This window comes from Lepisma saccharinum, chromosome 25 (assembly GCF_977018435.1).
Source record: "Lepisma saccharinum chromosome 25, izLepSacc3.1, whole genome shotgun sequence".
NCBI lineage: Eukaryota > Metazoa > Arthropoda > Insecta > Zygentoma > Lepismatidae > Lepisma > Lepisma saccharinum.
In genome coordinates, this window is record NC_139253.1 from 45,831,324 (window position 1) to 45,851,083 (window position 19,760).

The 19,760-nt window shown below is 39.3% G+C and overlaps 2 protein-coding genes across 2 annotated transcripts in view; both read left to right on the forward strand.

The window, feature by feature from the left end:
- Window positions 1-2,061, forward strand: part of LOC145978764 (uncharacterized) — a 32,298-nt gene extending 30,237 nt beyond the window's left edge. Inside the window, exon 9 of the mRNA XM_083111578.1 lies at window positions 1,774-2,061. Within this exon, the coding sequence (XP_082967704.1) occupies window positions 1,774-2,061 (288 nt within the window). The remainder of the gene's footprint in view (window positions 1-1,773) is intronic.
- A 2,995-nt stretch (window positions 2,062-5,056) lies between these two features.
- LOC145978578 (arylalkylamine N-acetyltransferase-like 2) overlaps window positions 5,057-19,760 on the forward strand; it is a 49,410-nt gene continuing 34,706 nt past the window's right edge. The window contains exon 1 of the mRNA XM_083111282.1: window positions 5,057-5,176. The gene's annotated coding sequence lies outside the window, so the exon portion shown is untranslated. The remainder of the gene's footprint in view (window positions 5,177-19,760) is intronic.

Below are 19,760 nucleotides of genomic sequence, written 5' to 3' on the forward strand. Positions count from 1 at the left end.
ATCAATCTTTGTAAGAGAACTTTTCATTGTCTTTGTTTGGCTTCCTCAATATTCTAAAATCAGACGGCTACCACCCGGTTTATTTAAAATAGTAAATAGCTGACATATTCATTCAAATTGTAATGTTTCAGTAGAATTTATAACCGGTTAAAAACATGATGTAGTTCTATCGCCCACAAAAATTAGCCCTTTCCATCTATTTTCTCCACCTCTATTTATTACATTTTTTTAAAAAATAATAAGCCCATGGGACGCGAGGCCCCTTCACCCCCCCTTTGCTACGCCTCTGTTGTTATCATAATTCCCCCCATTGTCACTGTAAACTGAAGGTCAGATATGAGGAGTATCAAGAATAAACATAGAAATAAAAACATATTCTCTGCAGTGGTATCAGGTCCGATTCCCTTTTAAGGCACCTTGTAGACTCGTTCTGATCCAAATTTAAACTGTAGGTCCAGTTCCGATTAGCCTATCATGAGTATCCAGTGGACTTCTCGAGCCTGCTAAACGTGGTCATAAGAATACAGAACGAATGAGTCTTGAATATTATTAGGCATATTCATATATCCAAAAATCATGGCAGTTGGGAGTGGCGATCGCCCATTTCGCCCTCCCCGTGGATCGACGCCTGTTGATGCTCTGCACGTTACATACGCATATAATCAGTAAATGCTTAAGAATAAAGTTTATAAGATCTGAACATATGAATTACTGTTATCTTTCCTTGGCGCGGTAAGCTCGTTCGTTGGTGAGGAGTTTCCAGTGTGATCTTGCTTCCTAAAGTTGCTGGTTGTCGTGCTGATGCATCGGTAACTGATGATGCTTACAGAGTAGCTACACCTTTATTATCATATTTTCTTTCAAGCCAATTTTCAACCCTTTCTTTTCTGTTTTTTCTTAAATCTTTCATTTTAGAAATTGTAACTTGTAAGGAAAACAGCAGGAGTAGCCAGGGGTGCCCAGTATTCATGACGCTTCCGTGTCAGTGGATTTTTATTTTGGAGGGGACAAACTTTTAGAGTTTAACTACCAATTCTTCACACAAAAATTAAAAACGGACTGATGAGTGGTTAATATCTACCTTAATTCCATCCTGTAAGTCTGATATTTTAAAAGTGGTGCAAAATGAGGAAATTATAAATAAGTTTGCTGCAACAACCTTGCAACGTCAGAAGTTATTATCATTTATGTAAATTGTTATTTTAATCAATGTCAAAGTTCTCGTAATATACAATATACATGTAAACTTCTGTATTGTAAACAATACCTAAAGTAAACATATTGTTTATATATGTCTGTATTATATTTTTCCGCAAATTTTGTCTCACCAAAATAATTTGAGTAAATAATTTGGCATAAAGGGGTGTGCGGGGGAAATGTTCCACCTTTTGGGTGGGGAGTAGTGCTCATAGGCCTTGGGGGGGGGGGAACCCCTAAGTAGCTATTCTCCTACAACGTTCTTCCTCAAGTCTGCTGTGGGCAATGCCTTACGGGAACAAAAGTCTACCAAAAAGTACGATCACGAGTATCGTGTGAGGAGAAAACTAGCAGGCGAGAAAAAGTACAACACCACTTCTAGTTCAAGTCCAACTGGCAAATCCAGGACATGCAGCCTCGTGTGATTCAGCCATAACTCACTCCTGCATTGAATCAAACACGTAGAATTGGTAGCACACATAGAATGATTACTAAGGCTGCCATTACTGCCATCTGTTGACGTGAAGTCAAAACAAAACTTCCTTGAGCACAGCCTTAATCTTGTTCTTGGTACAGGTATATCCGTCGGAGCTTGAGGAAATCATCAGCGCCCATCCTGACGTCATAGACGCTTCTGTGGTGGGTATTCCAGACAAATGTGCCGGAGAACTCCCATTGGCTTTTGTGGTCCCAAGGAGGAAAGACCTCACGGTGCAAGAACTGGAGCACTTCATAAACAATTCCCTGCCCTCAGCCATACGATTCAACGGGAACATTGTCTTCGTGGAAGGAATCCCTAAGAATCATTGGGGCAAAGTGTTGCGATACAACATGCCTAAGATCCATCGATGTGTCCACTCATGATGTACCTCAAGGCATTCACACGGACTATATAATAAAGCATGTTTTGTATCTTTTCGTATCCCTTTGTTATATATTATGTCATAGGCATTACTAGCAAAACAATACTAATGTTTTTATGCTGCCCCTTACCTATGATATGTAATTAAATTTAATTAAGTGTAATTAAAATAAATATTCTCCTCCGTGGCCGTGTGACCTAAAGCGCTGTGGTTTGGACTCCGACTGCGGGACGGCATGGGTTCGAGTCCGCCTGGGTTCAATCTCTGAGTTTTCGGCCTGTGTATAGGACCGGTGGCAACCCACCATCGTGAGGAAATTCGGGAGCTACGAGTAAGTAGCGTAACCCGATCATGGATATTTCCTATAACGGCTGGGGGTTCGACGTTCTGACCCCACGTGACCTCATTACTGGTTGAAGATCTTCACAGCTCTAGGTAGGATTGTGGTAGGGAGATTGGCAGTCGGGAGATAGGCCAAAGCCCTTACGGGCTGTACAGGCAAGGGTTATTTTTATTATTATATAATTAAAATAGTTACCTATCATTTCAATTGATTGATTGATTTGCTTATTTTACTTCGCTTCTTGTGCCACTTTTGGCCAATTTGCGAAGATGTGGGTGAGTGATGATATGATGAAATTTATGAATTGACACTCACAAACATCCAACCCGGGACCCCTGACGTCGTAGCGCGATGTGTTAACCACTCCGCCACGGGGGTCGGCTATTATCATTTTAAGAATGACATTATGAGAATCAATAAAACAATATTATGGTATGCAATAACTTACATTTACAGCAAACTAACACGCCGAGGATTTATTTTTACAGCTTCTAGACCCTATCTGTGGATGACATCATCAATGAACCTTTCTGTGGATTCCTCCTCCCCTCAGCTGAGAAGCTCCTGATCCATCCTATTACTTAATTTTACCATAACCCTATACACGGTTCTGCATTACTTTTCAACGCCGAAAGAAACAAATTATGGAAAATGTGAGGAAATTTGTGAAAATTATGATTAATGAAATGAATCAAAGGCTCAATGACAAGGCTGTAAATGTGAAGTGTATATTTTGAAAGTTTCAAAACATTTCAAGACTTTAATGAAAATAATTGTAAAGAACTGTGCTTGATGTTAGGACTTCCAGAATGTTGTTGCAGACTTGCGTTCTTCTTAGTTCGTTGCTCGTTATTACGATTCATCTTCTGAATCTTTTATCTTATGGGCCGACATTGGCTTTGAAGCTCTAAGGACGCTCGCTGAATATGTATTGTGTATTCTCGATTCCAGTGCTTGAGCGGAAAATATTAGCTAGGGGAAAGTTTGGAAGAAACTTGAGGTTATTTGCAGGCCGGTAGCTAGAATTGATCTCCAGGGGGGCTCACAAGTTAGCAGGAGGGGCTTGTAAACCAAGTCCATCTTTCTAAAGGGGGGGAAGGGTGGAGGGTCATTAATAATATAAAATATAGAATTTAGAAATATCATACAAATACTACAGTTTTGTTTTTCTATATCTTCTAAAACATCTCTTGAAGTGTTAATTGACGGCTGCCGACATCAACCCTTTCAATATACTCCATACTACTTTTGATGATACAGATATTTATATCATACAAGAAAAAATGCACAATATTCAATCATAGTACCTGGAATATATTCCACCCTCGGCCGAGGTAAAAAAAAACGCCCCTTCGTTCCCAAAACATGGGAGTTGTTGACTTTTAACGCAGATGTGGAAGGAATGTGAACAATGACGTCAGATTCACAGATTTTTGTCTAAACGGGAGGCCGCTAGAGGAGCGTCAAAGGTACAGATAATCCCCTACGAAAGACTTTCTAAAGTTTGGAGAATCTTCTAAATACTTGCCGCTACTCAGACTTCTGCTCAAAAACAAGATGAACAAATGTAATGGCCGATGTTCAGTTCTGTGAATTTATCCTTCACCAAGTTGTGAGCAAAGTAATATCTGCTGTATACATTTTCACTCTTCACTACAAAGAAATTGTACAAAATAGTTTTACCTAATGTCTAGGGGAGTGACGAGAGTGTCAGGGAGCTGCGCCCCCCTGGCCCCTACCTGGCTACGGGCCTGGTTATTTGGGGGGGGTGATGCTCATATGGTTTAATATGGTGACAATGAGACAGCTGGTGGATGCTTTGTGAAATATTTTCTAGCTGGGGATACCATCCCCCCTCATCCCCTTCTCTTCGAGGACTGTCCGTTTGCACTACCGGCGTGGTAGTTTTAATTACTAAAAATAATAGCCTTATTTTTTTAATACTTTCAGTGTTACTGTTAAAGAACACATACATACATAATGACATCAACAGTAATCTCTTAGCCTATTTTTTTTTACATGATTTTCAACTATATTTATTATGTTATGCAGAAGCAACTTTAATTTATTCCTGTCTACACAACTCCCTTTTTAAACAAATTGCCACGCTTATGTAGAATAAAGTTTTGGCGCTACTGAAGGAGCAAGCAAGAGTTTGGTGCACCCTAGGGCGGTGCCCCTTTCAGCCGCCCCTGGTTAATTATATTTAATTACATTTAATAGGTAAGAGGCAATTTTAAAATATTAGTATTACAGATATAATTTGATACCTATGACCCTATGACATTCCCCTTGCGAATTTTGATACCCCTCGGAGGGAAGTGTCTGGATTCAACACTTCTTATAACTCAAGTGAGAATAGAAGTAAGGTGTATTGAGGCAATGAAATTTAACTGTGGAAGGTCAAACAACAAATTTAGCAGAAAATTCAGCTGGTTAGTGTGGCACTCGCACAAATAATCCTGTGAAACCCGAGTAATTTGCTCTTTAGTCGCCTAGTGCGCGCTGTTGCGCAGCAACAAATATAGAAATGCAGAGACAGTTAGAGCCATCTAGCAGGGAAAGAGGCAACTACATGAACACCGTTATGTGCTATCTTTGCATGGCTGGGAACCGGTGCAAAGCGCATGCGCGACCTCTCCTGTCTCCTCCTCTTGCTGTCTGTAGCGTGTTGGGACTTCCAAAACAAGAGGTGTTATTCTTATGTGATGTGCAACAAATGATCAACAAGGGTAAATAAACTGACATAACATCAAAGGAATGAACACAGCAGGTCAGTGAAATAGCATGAATGAAATTATAAGAATTTCAGAAAGTGTTTAGTTTTTGTTCTTTTACTTGTGTCGTTGATTTACAAGCAAACGAGGTCAGTGGATACGATCGTTCTTTTCGTTCGTGTAGACGTCATGGTATTAAACAATTCACAGTCACGACGGAAGCTACATATTTATTAGCACTGTGGAATCTATTATTTCAAGTGTAGGTTCGAATGGAACACGCACAAGTTCTATGCCCTGATTGCGTTTTCGGGGGCGTACGGGAAACATTACAGCCTGAACAGACGTCACGTTCCCCACAGCCACACGATAACAAATGTAGAGGCAGCTGGAAAGTCGACCTTTTTTGTCCTTAACAGTTCGAAATTTCCAGTATGTACCCACAGAAAATGTATGACACATTACAACTGAACTAAATCATGTTTTTTGTTTCATTCCTGAAAAGGAATATCTGCATATTCTATTTCATCTAAGGCCAGTTTTAGATTAACTACATTTTTTTCAGCTGGGCGAGTTTTTTTAAAATTTGCCACCAAAGTCGCAATTGTCAATTAAAATTAAATGGATGCTCTTCTTGTTTGTAAATTAGATAATATATCAAGACAACGCCTGCAGATACATAGGCTCGGAGGCCCTTCTTCAACACAGTGTTCTCATAATGAAACAGTGCTCGAAGTGCGGAGGAAAAGGGGGGGGGAGCAGGGCGGTGGTATCCCCAGTTAGAAATATTTACGCAGAACATCTCCCACCCAGTGGCGGATTCAGCAGGTACAGTGGGATCTATGAGTATTACCGTGCAAATTGTCCATCACCATGTTCGTCTACTTTATGTCACCCAATAAGAGCTTCAAGAACTAAAAGAAAGCTCAAAACAAGTTGTTGACAACTTCCGCACCAGCATACATAAATATCCATCGCTTAAAAACACATAGGATGTGAGAGAAAAATTAATGAAAATAGTCATGGACAATTTGCACGGTAATACTCAAGTACTCCCTGTACAGTTGGGAGGGGCAATTATTCTCACCGAGAATCAGTTCTTACCTACACTTGCACTGTTTTATGTAAATAATATATTGTATTATAAACAGGAACCAAGTTGACTTCCATATTCTAGAGATTAGAGTATACTTTTGCAAAAATAGGGATCCAGGTCTGGAATTATTGTATGTTGTTATCATAATCTCCCCCACTGCCACAGTAAACTGAACAATCAGATAGGCCTACGAGGAGTAAAGTGAACAAACAAATAAAACAAAAACCTATACTTAAGGAGTCTCGGGTTCGATTCCTTTTGGAAGCGTACTGCACAGTGGCGGATCCAAATTGAAACTATAGGTCCAGGTCCGATTACCCTATCACAAGCATAAAGACTTATATCAAACTTAAATATCGAACCTGTTACACTTGATGATAAAATAACATTTCAGTCTTCAAAAATATTAGGCATAATAATATATCTGCGCCTGCCCCCACCTTTCTCATTGCCGCCATGCAGAGCACTCCCTCCCCCTAGCTTCACTGTTCGAGAAGACACCTCCTCCCCCTTTTCAGATAGCAATTCCCACTTCAAGGGGTCTTCTGAAAACAAAAATATGAAACCGCTTTTTTTCGAAATCTTGGGGTCGAAGATCTCGTTCGAGTTTGAATTCAGTACATGTTCAACAGAAAATTTTCATCAGACTAATTAGGATTATTATTTTTTTTTAAAAGAATACTGAATAATTTAAAATCCGTCATTCGAATTTATTCAGTGGCGTGCCCAAGAGGGGTTGATGGGAATCATAACCCCCTCTGACCCAGTATTCCTAAAAAAAAGAACGCCAAAGACAGAAAAAAGTGGCAAAAAGAAAATGGCGAAATAAGTGACTACTAATAGAAAAATCTTGGACACGATACTGAATTTATTCATGTCATATAGATTAGTGATATGTTATATTTTAGTTGTTGATCCAATATTTATATTTATATCTGTGTTTGTATTAAATATTTCTTTACATGTTTCCTTCATGGGGAGGGAGAAACGATCGCCACTTACCCTCCAAACTATTATTCTCTTTACTTATCTGGGAGGGAGGGCGATCAACCCATGTATTCAAAGAGAGGAAGCGAAGGTGATCACCCTATATCTTTTAGGGGAGGGCAATCATCCCCATGTCTTGTAGGGGAAGGAGAGCGATCACACCATGCCTGCTAATGGTGGGAGGGAGGTCGATCACCCGATTTATTTTAGGGGAGGAATGGAAGGCGATCACCCCAGGTCTTCTAGGGGTGGGAAAGCGATCTTCGAGCGGATGGGGAGCTGTTATCCCATTTCTTCCAGGGGAGGAAGATAAATCATCCCCACGTATTCTAGTGGAGGGAGGGACAGTGAGTGATCACCCCATGTCTTATAGGGAAAGGAGAGCGATTACTCCATGGCTTCATGGGGAGAAGTGTTCCGCAACACTCCAACTTTACCGGGTCGCTTCTGGCAGGAAAAAACAACAACAAATAAACAACTAAATAGGCTCGTTAGTCCTGGGTTCTAATCCCGATCCTCACCAGAGCGCTCGGAACCAAAGAATCAATCACAGGCAAGAACTTACTGAATTAATGTTGCAGGGTGATTGCTGGAAACTCGCAGAAATGGGCTTTATACATTTATTTACAATTCAACAAACAAGGTTCGGATTCTTCCATTAATTCTCTAATTTACATTATTTACATTTCTCTAATTTGAGCCCCACGGCAGAACTGCCAAGTGGAAGCTAAGAATCGGCAGAACTGCCTCGGGATGCTCTTTCTCCACCGCTGAAGACCGAAGATCACTCTCCCTTCTGCTATCTGTTTCACACACACTCTGTCTTCTGTCAGAGAGGCCATATTTATACTTCCTCCCTCGTCACGTCGCATGGGGAGGGTTGGTGTGGGTCATACCCCTCCTCCCTTTAGGGCCCAGTATTCCTAAAAATAGAACATCAATAACAGGAAAAGATTGCAAAATGATGAATAAGTACTAAAAAAAGTACACGTAACCCCTACCCCCATTTGAAAATAAAAAAAGATTTGATTTGACTGCTAAGCCAGAGATCCTGGGTTCGAGTCTCGGTTTGGCCATGGGTATTCTTTGAGTGTGTCCCTTCATCAATTATATTCTATCATTTTCGCGATTAGCCAGAAGTGGCGGAAAAGCGAAGTAAAATAAACCAAATCAAGCAATCAGCCAATGATTTGAATTGATTTTTGTTACTTAGCGTCGCTTTTTTCTCACATTTGGTTAATTGCGAAGATGATACGATAAATTAATGAAGGGACAAACACAAAGGACAACCATGCCCAGGTCGGAGTTCGAACCCGGAACACCTGGCGTCCTAGCGCGCTGTGATAACCACTCCCCCACGGTTGGTTGATTTGGTATTTTAAGTACACTTTATGCACAGAAACAAAACAGGTAACAAAACACACTTTTTTGTAGTTCCTCCAATAATATTCATTTGGCTTCTTGAGTTCTGAGATACATTTTTCATTTCAAATTATTTCATTATTCACTGCAGAATACAACACAGGAACAAGAATGCACGCTCATCACGGGTTCGAATCCCGGCCTGGATTGTTCGAGGTCCCTTCATCAATTTAATCTTATCATCACACATCCTCATTTTCGCGATAACCAAATGTGGCAGAAAAGCGAAGTATTAAAATAAACCAAACCAACAACAATATGAACGTACGTTCTCTTGCCCAAATAAATACATCCGTTGGAGGCCAAGAGATTAGTATATTTAAATAAAACACTACTAAAACGAGAGCGAGAGACAGCCTGAGCAAATATTTGTAATTTAATCATTATATATTCCATATTTGAAAAAAAATAAAAGAAAGAAAGCATAACATTATTGTCTGCACATGACACGTTCCCATTTCATAAATAATAAAACTACATCCCATATTATACATACATATTGTACAACGTGTAAAATATTCTGTAAATACAGAGATCATAAGTAAGTACTGCAGAAAATTTTCCCTTGAGTTCTTTAGAGAATTTACAAAGAAATCGAAGGCAAACCAATCCCTTATCTGTCCTATAGGAGATAGACTGGGGGACCTGAAAGCACGGGGACTGGGGGACCTCAAATCACGGGCTTTTAACCATTGCAGCGGGGGTGAGGGGACAAGGGAGGTAGAGGCAGAAATCTTCCCTTTTCCTTCGGGCGGCCGTTTCTACCTGGAACTGCTAAGGCGGAAGAAGAGCGAGCTAGGCCAGTTTTGCCCGCAAATCACACCGAGGGACGAGAAGCGCGTGAAGAAAAAAGTGTTGCATATGAACTCTGGCTTTAACAAGACAATAAATATTGTGATTTGAAAATAATTAGAGATGTGAGATTGATTAATCTATCTCTGCTAGACTAGCTACTCCTCAGTGCACGTCACTGACTGAACCATAGAATAAACCCAAGCATACAGAATTATACACAAACAGAAAAAATAAACAGAACATAAATATTGTTTGTAACAAAAGGGAGTGCGATCAGCCCATGTCTTTTAGTAGGGGAAGGGAGGGTGACCACCCCATGTCTTCTGGGGGAGGGCGAACACCCCGTCTTCTAACGGAAGGAGAACGATCACACCATGTCTTATGGGGGAGGGCGATCAGCCAAATGCATCATAGGGGAAGACCAACTGACATAATCCGCCCTTGCTGTGACAGCTTCAGTCTTGGTCTCTTTTTCTAAATCATCACCTTATGAAAACAAGTAAGAACCATTTAATGCAATTCCTACTTTGATAAATTTACATCTCATTTTCCATCTTCAGTTTAATTGCGACGAATGCACACAATGAGCACTAGAATGTAATTTGTGACAGCTCCTATAGAATAAGCTCATCGGAGTATGGCTAAATTGATTAAAGAGCCTCTCGTTTCCAAACATGGTATAATCTGTGATGCGGACTTTTGACAGGGCAATGGAACATCTTCATGACAAACGGGACATTCCCGTACTTGCGGCACCTTTGGGAACTCTCTCTCAACAGATAAGAAATGAGTTTTTATCTCAAATAAGAATTTTATATAACATGGTTATGGTTGTATGAAATTGAACCCTTTGTTCCATACGGCAAAAATTTAAAAAAATCGAAAATTAACCTTAATAATCTTCTCATCCTTCTGACGCTCGAAAAGGCAATAGGTGGCATCTAGAATTTACCAGTCAACCTCCAGTCGTCTAAAACTTAAAGTGAATTATCAGTTAACGCAGAAGTGAATGGAAACCCCTCTCCATTTTAAGCATCTACAGGGGTGACCGCCTCCCGTTGACATCTAATCTAAAATTAACATAGTAATGAAACGACGAACAGTTCCATTCACATATAAAATTAAGTGATCAGCTCAGGGGACGCCTTCTAAAATTAAGGGATTACGCAAGTGAAATACGACTAAAATTAAGGGGGAGAGGGACAATTTCCTATAGGTCCTTCTCTCCGAGGCAGCTGGAAGCACTGTTGCCAACTTAGCTCTTTTGAGGCCAGATCTGGCTCTTTCATGCACTCGCTTGGCTGTGAACTGTGGCACCCACCCCCTGCCCCACTATGCATCACTAGCCCCAGACATAGACCAACTTTTGCCATGCGTATACATTTTGCACGTGACGTGATATTATTATATTGGCTGCGTCGTCTGACCCCCCCCCTCTTACCTCCCCAGCTACTTTTCTATAGCGCCTTGACTGAGGTGAAGATGACAATAGTGTTATCCGGTAATCCTTTATTTTCGATTCATACAACCATCGGTCGATTTTAAAGATGGGTGATTCCGTCAGATCTAGAAGGTGAAAACTAAGAATAGATTGTCATCACTTTAAAGTTACGGGTAATAGCAGCGCCCCCTCCCCACCCTCTTGACAACTGAAATTACCATGGGAGGCACTTTATCCAGCCTTCGTAAATCTAGCTCCTTGAAAGTCAACTTAGCTCAATTTAAGGTGAAATTTAGCTCTTTTATGCACATCAGGTTTGGCAACACTGCCAGGATGGCTGTAGGAGGCAAGGAGAAATGCATTACGCTTATAGGAGATTTATTTTACTCGTTTTCTTGGAGATATCAAACTTCCGATGGCGGAAAAAATATATGATCGGGTAAAGGATCCATTGAAGATGATATTTGCGCTAGAAATAGTCGAGACTCCCATTTGTTTAGCCGTAACTTCAATTTGAAGTTGTCTCTCCATAAGGAATACATGGGATTCTGTAAATACGTATTCATCACATTTTTCAAACATGGTATATAATTTAATAATGCACTTTAAAAACCGCTTCCACTTGCAACATGGGGAGAAATTCATACTCTCAAATTATGCGTGGATTTTCTTTAGTAGCAGTGCCAATTCCGACGATATTTAAATAAATGCATGCCTGGTGCGAAATTGTCCCTCCTTACCTTATAAGGGATCACCCCCAGGAAATTACTATCACTGCAGTTAAGAGACCACTCACTCCCAGGTAGTGGCTTATTCAGGATTTCGGAAGAGAGGGATTACGTATACTTTTTTTTTAGTAGTCAGCCCTCATTTCGCCATCTTTTCCTGCTTATGACGTTCGTTTGTTTAGGAATACTTGGCCAAAGGGGTGTTATGACCCCCAGCAACAGCCCATGGGCACGCCACTGACCCCAGGGAATTACGACTAAAATTAAGGGACGATGTCTAAACTTAATGGATCACCCCCCAGGAAACCACGTCTCCATTAACCTTCAAGGAATAACAGACCACAGCAGAAATAAATTCACCCTCCTCGCCCCCCACGGAATAATGTCGCCTCCCCACACTGCCATATTTTTTTTCTTAACAGCATTTCTCTCTATTGGGAAAGTTCACATCCACAATGAAGCATAATCCACTCCAAGTGAAACGGTTAATATACCACTAAACTGTTATGCCAATGTCACTTGTACGTTGTCTAATTTTAGATGTCTTATCTAACCAGAGTGGTCTCCAGATGGGACAGGGGAGCTCACCAACTGGCGTTAATTAAATATCGAATAATGAGGGTCTTCACTTCCAAGAGTATGGCAATTTACATCTATTCTAAGTGGTGTATTCTGCGTGTTATCACTTTTCCAGCGTATAATAATAACTAACTTGACTCACCAAAAACTAATTCTGTTTTAGTCCTATATGTGTGTGACTCGTTCGATTATTCCAGCGCTGACCTGGGCATGGATGATTTTCCTAAGTTCTGGACATGTGATCCATTTGTTTTATAAAACAACTCGGAAAATAATTTTATTTCTGAAAACCAAGATTTCCTGTCTGTTTGTAAGATATGAACTTTTTAAACTATCTTAAGGTTCGGCGAAAAATCATAAATATACTTTCTCCATTCACATCGAAACAACATTAAAATCCTCATCAAATTACGTTGAGTTTTAAATCCACTTTATTCACAGGACTGGACCTACAGTTTAAAGTGGGATCCGAATCACCACGTGCCTCCACCGGGTATGGATCCCGGAACGCCGTGATTACAATGCGACAACGTTACCATTACGCCATCGAAGAGGCACTAAATCATCAAATTACGTCATTGCCAACAGACCCGTGCCGTGTTTTGTTTAACATAACGTTTTGTGATTGTCTTTGGGATTCCCGTTTCGGCTTGTATGCAGTTGTTCTCGTCTCGTACATACAATACATGAACCACTCATTCCCATTGTCGCGATTGATCTTTGGTTATCAAGGAATGTAAAATAGGTCATTTCGAATGCATTTCTTGCTTGCAATCTCCCTTCATCATTTCAAATATATCTCTGAAATGAAATTTAAGGATACCGCATCTTCACATGGTGAAATAGAGGGATTTTATATTTTATGTTTGTAAACTCAAACCAATTGTAGTATGATGAATTTGAGATTGGGTTGGAATTGAATTTATTCACTTTATGCACAGATAGGCTAATCGGGACTGAACAAAACCCGAGAGTTCTTTGATCGTAACACTTTTAACGAAAGCGCTCAAACTTTTCACCTGCAAGAAATAAACCAAACCGAAACAATGAAAGCAATAAACGAAATATCATCCAATGCATCTGGTAATGATTAGAAGCATGCATATTTCGTTTTTGACGAAAACACGAAATGTGAAATAACACGTTGTAATGTTAATTTTTCATGTTTCTGAAAGGTATAAGGTACATTTTTCTACCCTGTCTTGTCACGAAATAATGCGAAATGAACTGCAACATGCGAAATATACTCTTAAACACGAAATTTACCGTTTATATACCGACGCGACACTTTCTGAAGTCAGAATTATCCTGTGAGTTATGAAATTCATGGAAAACTGATTAATTCTGCTGTAAATATTTGAGAAGCAAAAATGGGCCCCTTTATGCAGGAATAAACATAATATTCTGGTAATGATTTAATGTGCTATTAAAAGGGATATGTTTATTTTGTGTAATAGTGCAGTTTTTAAATCAAATTGGAGATTATATTTACATTTTTAAAACCAAAATGTCATTTTATATGCCGCTTTTTGACCGTTATAACAGTGAAATTTCATTTTATTTACCGCTTTTGAACCCGAAATTGACTCAGTTTTTGTACTGAAATTTTGCTTTTTTATTTACCAAAAATATGTGCCTCTAGTAATGATGGAGTATCCATAAAAATGATTAAACTATTATTACCGTACATCTTACGTCCCCTGATGCACATTGTCAATTTCTCATTCCGAACTGCACAATACCCGGCCAGTTGGAAAACAGCACGTATTGTTCCGATACCAAAGAAAAAGCATTAACGGCCCTGAATGTCCTTCGACCAATAAGTCTCTTACCTATATTTTCCGAAATCACTGAAAAAATGTTTACAAGCAAACTCGCAAGCACGTTAATGACCTAGATCTGCTTCCGAAATGTCCGGGAACGCGCGCCCTGCAGGACAAATGGCTGGAGGGTGTGGGAAAAGAAGAAGCACTCAAATTAGTTGTGAAATTACTGTGGAAAAGTTAGAGAAAGTGGGAGTGTTTTTGGTGAAAGTGAAGGAGAAGAGAAGTGAGGCGAGGAAGAAGGAAGAAAGACTGGAATAAGGAGTGGAGTGAATGAGCTGTTAGGGTAGGGGAAAGAATTTGTACACAAGGGACAAACTAAATGACAGCATAAAAGATAAACTAAATGCAAAGTATATATATATATATATATATATATATATATATATATATATGCAGGGCTCGAAAAATCCAGGTCGCCATGGCGACTAAAAATGTGAGCCTGGCAACTGTGAGCTTTTGCTGTAATATTGCAGTTTTTTAAGTTTCCATGTACGAAATTTTGAAAATTCCAAGTTCAAATTGCAGTACAGCGTAAGTTAGCAAATTATATTTTTTTATCAACGTTGTGAACATTCCATAGAATCGGTAACAATTTCATACTCCTTGTCCCCGAACCCCCCATTTCCCGCTTTCTCACATGATTTAGCGATGTTTTTAATACAGTGATGCTCAGCTTCTTATAGATTGATTGATTTGTTTTATTTTACTACGTTTTTTGCCACTTTTGAATAATTTGCTAAGATGGGGATGAGTGATGATATGATGAATGAACACTCACAAACATCCATGCCCAGGCCGGTATTTGAACCCGGGACCCCTGGCATCGTAACGCTATGTGCTAACCACTCAGCCACAGGGGCCGGCTCAGCTTCTTATAATATGCAGTCAGGGTGCAAAATCCTTTGGGGACGGTGGTAAATCCCTCACCAACAATCTTGACCTCAAAAATCCCCCCCACCAAAAATTACCGGGGGGAGAGTTTTGTTATAATAAACAAAAGATAAGCAATTACTTTTAATTTAAAATATACTTTACTAACAATAATATCGAAAACACACACACATTAGTGTGGTTGTGAGTATTGAATGCATTCTCTCTCAAGAGATCATTAACAAATCTATATCAATACGCACAATAAAAGTAAAACAAGAATTCAAAACAATAATAACTATGAAATCTGATTGATTTATATTAACATAAAGCAAAAACTAAATAAAAACTTACATATAATAAAACCACTTCATTCTAGCCCCTCTCCTCTATACCATTTTTACAGCCGACATACCTACCATAATCAATCACAGTAAAGTCCATTTTTACGCAGATGACACTCAACTACAAATTCCGTTTCCGCCAAAATCGCCGCATGCAGCCTTAGCTTTGCTTAATGATTTATCCAGCATAAATACCTGGTGTAAAAGTAACCGTCTAAAAATAAACCCATAAAAATCAACTTTCTCTGTTATTGGTTCCCGAAATAGTCTCTCTCTCTCTGATAAATCCTAACGAGATATGCATCAAACTACACACATCTATAATCCCTCATTCAACACATGTGAAAAATCTAGGCGTCATTTTCGATGAACACCTTAACTGGGATATTCATGTACGAGAACAAATTAAAAAAAGCTTACGCTGTGCAAAGATCGCTGTATAGCTTTAAAGAATGCCTAAAAACCGAGATTAAAATAAGACTAATACAATCACTGATCTTTCCTATACTAGATTCCTAGTCTTTTAGCGCTACAGCATAATATTGGGCCCTGGCTTGCCTACAGAGGGCTGCATATCGGTCACAATCGCTTACTAGGCCCGCCTGGCTGGTCGGGCGGGCGAGTAAAACTATATACCTGAGTTTTGACCCGTCAAGCATCGAAAGCCCACGGGTAACTGGAAGGCCTTGCAAGACGAAGCTCGCTTATCTTCAGCGAACGCTCATTCCGGTTTTGCACCGTCTCCAGATACATGAGTCATGCAGTCACCGTTGCCAACTTTTAGATTCTAAACTGTTCTAGGAGCACTCAAAATGTTCATCACTTTTATCAATTTGAAATTGCAGACATTTATTCCTTGGTAGAAAACATTTGTATCACTCAAACCCTGTGGCGGCGATTGGGTTCCAAAACTAAGGGGCCAAGGTGCAAAAGTGGGGGGGAGGGCGGGGAAGAACAGTTTAATTTCCCTTGATACATGAGGTTAGCGTGGTGCAAAAGTTTCAAAAAGTCGGGCGGGGGGGAGGCAACTGCACTCTCTCGGCCCCGCCCCTAATTTCCGCCACTGCTGACACCTGTAAAGGAGTACGAACCAAGTTTTGTAAAAAGTGCCATCGTAAATATTTTGGACTTTGTGTTACTGGTGGTTGTTCTACATTATACTTTTGCGGGGGGGTGCTCCCCTATGGCGCAGTGGTAGTGTCGTCGCCTTGTAATCAAGGGGTACCGGGTTCGATACCCGGTGGAGGCACATGGTGGTTCGGATCCCACTTTAAACTGTAGGTCCAGTCCCGATTAGCATTATTGTGCATAAATTGACCAAATAAATGAATCAATCAATCAAACAGATTTTCTCTCTGGTGTAATTTTGCCAATTCAATATCCGAATTAGTTGCTCAAGATCCCCCCCCCCCCCCGACACTAAGGCACGATGGTCCATAAAATGGAACATGAAATCAGAATTTGCATTATAAAAGGTTTTTGAATATTGTCATCTCTTTCAACAAATCGTCGTTCGCTCATGTTGTTGTAACACCAGTTAGCCTTATTTACATGATATGAAAAACTCAATATGCTGACCAACGCAGAAATTTATTTAATTTTAAAACATAAACTAAACGTAACGTTTCAACCTTCTAGCAAGGTTTTCTTCAGACTCTGTACCCAGTACAAAAAAAAGTTGTTGCTAGTTATCTAGTTCTACAGACCGCATTGATAGTAATACGATGCAAAATATAATTATTGTTAGCTTGTATCTTCATACGGGTGCAAATAGCAGGCAATGCTATTTACACATTTCAACAAACGAACAACGTAAAAATGAAACCGAGAGGAGATTTACGATTTCAAGACCAGAAAAGTGACATAAAATGAATAAGACACAAAAACCTATTTGAAGAGCTTCGAAACATATTTGGAAAATATGTGGTAGTTGGTTTGACATAATAATGAAACTAATTTGAGAAGTTACAAAACTCTTAATTTCAGTGGCGTAGCAACATATCGCGAGGCCCTGGGCGAGATTAGAATGCAAGGCTCCATCCGTTCTTTAAGTTTGAAATATTAATGTGAATCGATATACAGTCATCAAGGAAACGTCAGCAAATAATTATATTTATATAATAGCCTATAATAATAATTAATTTCTGCCGAAAATTATATTTAGTAGTACGCGACAGAGAAATTTACACTTGGCAGAGCTACATTAACACGCTGCTGGAATTTTCATTAACCAAGGCAGTAGTAATAGTACGTTTTTTAAGATGTTCTTTAGACAGTAAGACATCTGAAATATACTTAAATAAGAACCTTTAAATATAACCTATATATTATTTAATGAGTCGTTCTTTGTTTCCTCATTTCAAAATTTGTAGGATGTAAATGTCACAAACCATGGCTTAAGTAGAAAATATCGAAGGACGCACATAAAATGTCTGTGCTTGATAGAGCGGGTGGGAGGGGCTGCGCTAAACCACAATCCTGTCTAGGGGCCCAAAGTATCTATCTACCTACTCTTCGACACAATCGGTTTCAACATCAACAAATCATAAAACGATAGTCATTTGCCCCATAAATGTGAAATCTTTGGTGTAATCAATTGATATAGCTAATTTGACTTTTTTAATTAGCAATTTTGACTTTGTTGCACATTAATTGTACCACTTTACTTTGAATTTTAGGGCTTAGATGATAATAATAATTGTGAATCTCATTTTGTTGTTACGTCTTAATGTTCTTGTAATATTAAATATTTGACGCAGTGGCGTAACAAAATCGCAAAGTACGCGTCCGCAAGAAACAAATTTGGGTCCCTCAAGTACAGTCAGATTCTTCCAGGAAATGTATGTAATTACTTAGAATGGCTGGTTATGGCTACACTTAGATTAATAATTATACAAATCGATGCTCTACCTCGGAATTTTCACATATTACAACATATTAGTTAGCCAAATATCAGCTGCCATATTTATTTACAGTTTAATGAAAATGACACTATTTACGGTTTAACGTGATTAGTATTTTCTACATTATTCTATTTAAAAAATGTGTTAGTTTTGCTTATAAAAATTATTGAATTTTAAATCAAGGGAAATTTAAGTCTTTTTTTCAGATGACATATTACATTTATTTTCGTATGAGCTTCACCCCATCAGGACATTGTTTCCTTTATTTCCTTTCTTAGAGCATAATAAACACCATTAAATGAATACGAGATTAATATACTTTCAGAAAAAGTGATTCTGATATCTACAAATTTCTTGTGTACATTATTCTGTAATTTTATTTAAAGTGATTTCAATAAGTTATTTTTTTAAAAATAGAATTCCCCAATTTAAATTTTGATTTAAATCAAACCACCTTGCTTAACAGAAAGCTGGCTTCTGGGCAGCGAATGATACTTTTACATTAGATCTTGCCCTTTCTCGTTCAAGAGTGAGATTACTGAGTCCGGTAAATTTGGACTGAATCATGCCATTCGACACTACCTTCCAGAAGTTTTTCCTAAGTTTCAATTTTGAGAAAGATAGTTCTTTTTTCGTGGTTGTTACTTGAAGAGTAGGATACAAACAGAAGGTGGTACAGGATACAGAGAACACTGGAAGCTAGTGTAGAGCTATCAGGAGAAGAAACTTTGCCAAAGCACTTGATTTCAGATTTAAGCACATTCCTGAAACGTAAAACTTTATCAGGATATTCTGAAGATAAATCATCTTCGTGCCCGTTACAGAGGGCAATAGCTGCATCTGAAGTTGTAAGAACGAAGGAAGAACTGCTAATATTATCCATACCCTTCTTCAGTTTAAAACACCGGAAGCATTTAAATGCCCCATACTTTGCTCCGTGGCAGTTTGAGGTGCTTTATCATTAACATATTAAAATCGTGTAGGCTATGCAATGTCACGAGACAGAAGAAAAACCAAGACAAAGCGCTTTCTATTCAAGAAAATAATAATTGGATAAAATTGTCCAAGCAATTTTTGCGTTAATGTTTCACATGAGAAATGAGAATTGTTTTGACTTTTTGAGACCCCTTAGGCTTAAGAGCTCCCGCCCGCCTCTGATTTGACGTATTCATTCAAATTATAACGTTAAACTAGAATATAAAGCCAGATAAAAAAATGTTTTAATTTTATTGCCCACAAAAATTAGCCTATTCTATCTTTCTCACTTCCATTTATTACGTTTTTCGTATCAACCTCATAGGACGCGAGGCCCCTATATGCGCGAGGCCCAGGGTGGTCGCCCACTTCGCTCATCCCTTGCTACGCCAATGGTTATACAACCTCAAGGCACCTGCGCCTAGCAGAAATTCAAATATTTCCACGCGTAGTGAAATATAATGGCCGTCGGCAACACTGACAGTAGTGCTCGCCGTCTACCTGCAAGAACTACACCGAGTCTCACGGGTCTTCTTAAGACCCGGGTAATAGAAAAGCCTGGCAGGCATCGATGCCTGTGCACAACTGTGACGTGAAGCTCTCTTGCGCGATTTCGAACACCTGGGCTTGACGTGCGTGTTGCATATTATTGTAGGCGCGCCTCCTCGCAGACT